This window comes from Oxyura jamaicensis, unplaced genomic scaffold (assembly GCF_011077185.1).
Source record: "Oxyura jamaicensis isolate SHBP4307 breed ruddy duck unplaced genomic scaffold, BPBGC_Ojam_1.0 oxyUn_random_OJ72960, whole genome shotgun sequence".
NCBI classification, from domain to species: Eukaryota; Metazoa; Chordata; class Aves; order Anseriformes; family Anatidae; genus Oxyura; species Oxyura jamaicensis.
Genome location: NW_023311346.1, coordinates 1,702 through 3,464, shown reverse-complemented (window position 1 = coordinate 3,464; position 1,763 = coordinate 1,702). Strand labels below are relative to the sequence as shown.

At 53.1% G+C, this 1,763-nt stretch overlaps 1 protein-coding gene across 1 annotated transcript; it reads left to right on the top strand.

The window, feature by feature from the left end:
• The first annotated feature begins 17 nt into the window (after positions 1 to 17).
• LOC118160026 (feather keratin Cos1-2-like) lies at positions 18 to 1,189 on the top strand. Its single transcript, XM_035314559.1, has 2 exons — positions 18 to 164; positions 525 to 1,189. The coding sequence occupies exon 2, from the start codon at positions 546 to 548 to the stop codon at positions 858 to 860; it is 315 nt and encodes a 104-aa protein (XP_035170450.1). The 5' UTR covers positions 18 to 164; positions 525 to 545; the 3' UTR covers positions 861 to 1,189.
• Positions 1,190 to 1,763: the final 574 nt, after the last annotated feature.

The following is a 1,763-nucleotide window of genomic DNA, read 5'->3' as shown; positions in this document are numbered from 1 at the left end:
TATCATTAGGTGGGATGTTTTGCATTCAAGAGGAGCTTGTCAGAAAATAGTCCCTGCTTCAAGGGATGCCTCTGGACATGGGGCAGCTAAAGCCCACTATAAAAGCCAGCCCAGCTCTGTGTTCTCTCATCCACTTCTCTGGCCTTCTTCTCCTTGGGAACTAGGTGAGTGTGATGCCCCTTCTTATCCTCCACATCCTCCAAAAGCAGATCTTAGCTCCATGGACCTCTCAGCTGTTATCAGCTGTGTTCCATGCCAAATCTTGGGGCTGCTGGTCGTGGGAGAGGGAAGTGGGGAGGTTTTTCATGGAGGAAGACTGGGCCTTTACTAGGGCCTAGTCTGTAGCCAAATAGGCTCTGGTGGCTCTTTTTGGGCCCTGGCAGGATGAGGCCAAAAAGCCCTTGCACATCCCTGCACAGCCTCCAACTCAAAGCCCTGCCTGTGCCTTGGTTCTGTCTTGGTGCAGTGACAGGCTGTTCCTCATGCATCCCCATTTTCTGCTTCCTCCCTGCCCTCTCTCCCAGGTGAACCTCCTGCCCCCAGACATGTCCTGCTATGACAAGTGCCAGCCCTGCCTGCCGTGCCAGCCCTGTGGCCCAACCCCGCTGGCCAGCAGCTGCAACGAGCCCTGCGTCAGGCAGTGCCAGAATTCCACCATCGTCATCCAGCCTTCTCCTGTGGTAGTGACCTTGCCCGGCCCCATCCTCAGCTCCTTCCCGCAGAACACCGCTGTGGGATCCTCCACCTCTGCTGCCGTTGGCAGCATCCTCAGCTGTGACGGAGTCCCCATCACCTCTGGGTGCTGTGACCTCTCCTGCATTTCCAGCCGCTACTGTGGCAGCAGGTGCCGCCCCTGCTAAAGATGCCAGACAGTGCCCCAGACCAGGACCCCAGGAACTCAGAACATGCTGCTGGACAAGAATGGACAGAAGAACAAACTTTGTGTTGTTGTTTTAAGAGGAGCTGACCATCTCTGTCTTGTCCTGTAATGACAGACAGGAAGAGGCCAGACATGTTGTCTCCGACAACATGGCCAATGTGTACCTTTTTTGTTTTTTACTCACTCACACTTTTTCTCTCATTTCTTTCTTGCCCTCTGCTTTCTGTGAGGCCCCCAGAAACCAGCCTGGTGTGACCTGCAAGACTCTCTCCATTTGTGGGTCCAAGTAGATGGATGCCCTGTGGCACCTGTGCCAAAGGAAAAGTTTAAGAATTTTTGTCTGCTCCTGCTGCTCTCCACTCTCAGGGCCTCCTCCTGGAGTCTCCTCATTTCCCTCCTGAGATTCAATAAACATTTGCAGCAACTGTGTGTCCTGGTCTGGTCTTTCCATCTGCATAGAGATGGCTAAATGAGAAAGCCATTCCTTACTGGGAATTAGCTGTGGCCAATGCCTCGCTCCTCTATGCATTGGAGGGTGGGGCACACTGCAGCAATTCATCTTTCAGGCAGTGTCTCTTGAAGCTGAGGAAGACTTCCCTAGCTCCTCCACAGCCAAAGGACACCAGTCCTTGACTCATAATTTCTCCACCTAGACAAGTTCTGTTGACATTGGAGGCCTCAGATCTTGGGGAAGAGTGTTCCTCTTGCTTTGGATGGAGCTATGCTGGGGATGGAGGCTCAGACAAAGATGTTCCCAAAGGATGGCAGCTACTGGGAATGGCTAATTGTCTTGGGGATGGCCCTCTGTCTCTACTTCACTTTCACCTTTCCTCCACCACCTGATCTTGGACATCATGTCTGGGCATGGAGAGCAGGTACAGCT

Bases quoted from the DNA above. Each gene is read 5' to 3' on its own strand.
- LOC118160026 (XM_035314559.1), top strand. From the start codon at position 546: ATGTCCTGCTATGACAAGTGCCAGCCCTGCCTGCCGTGCCAGCCCTGT.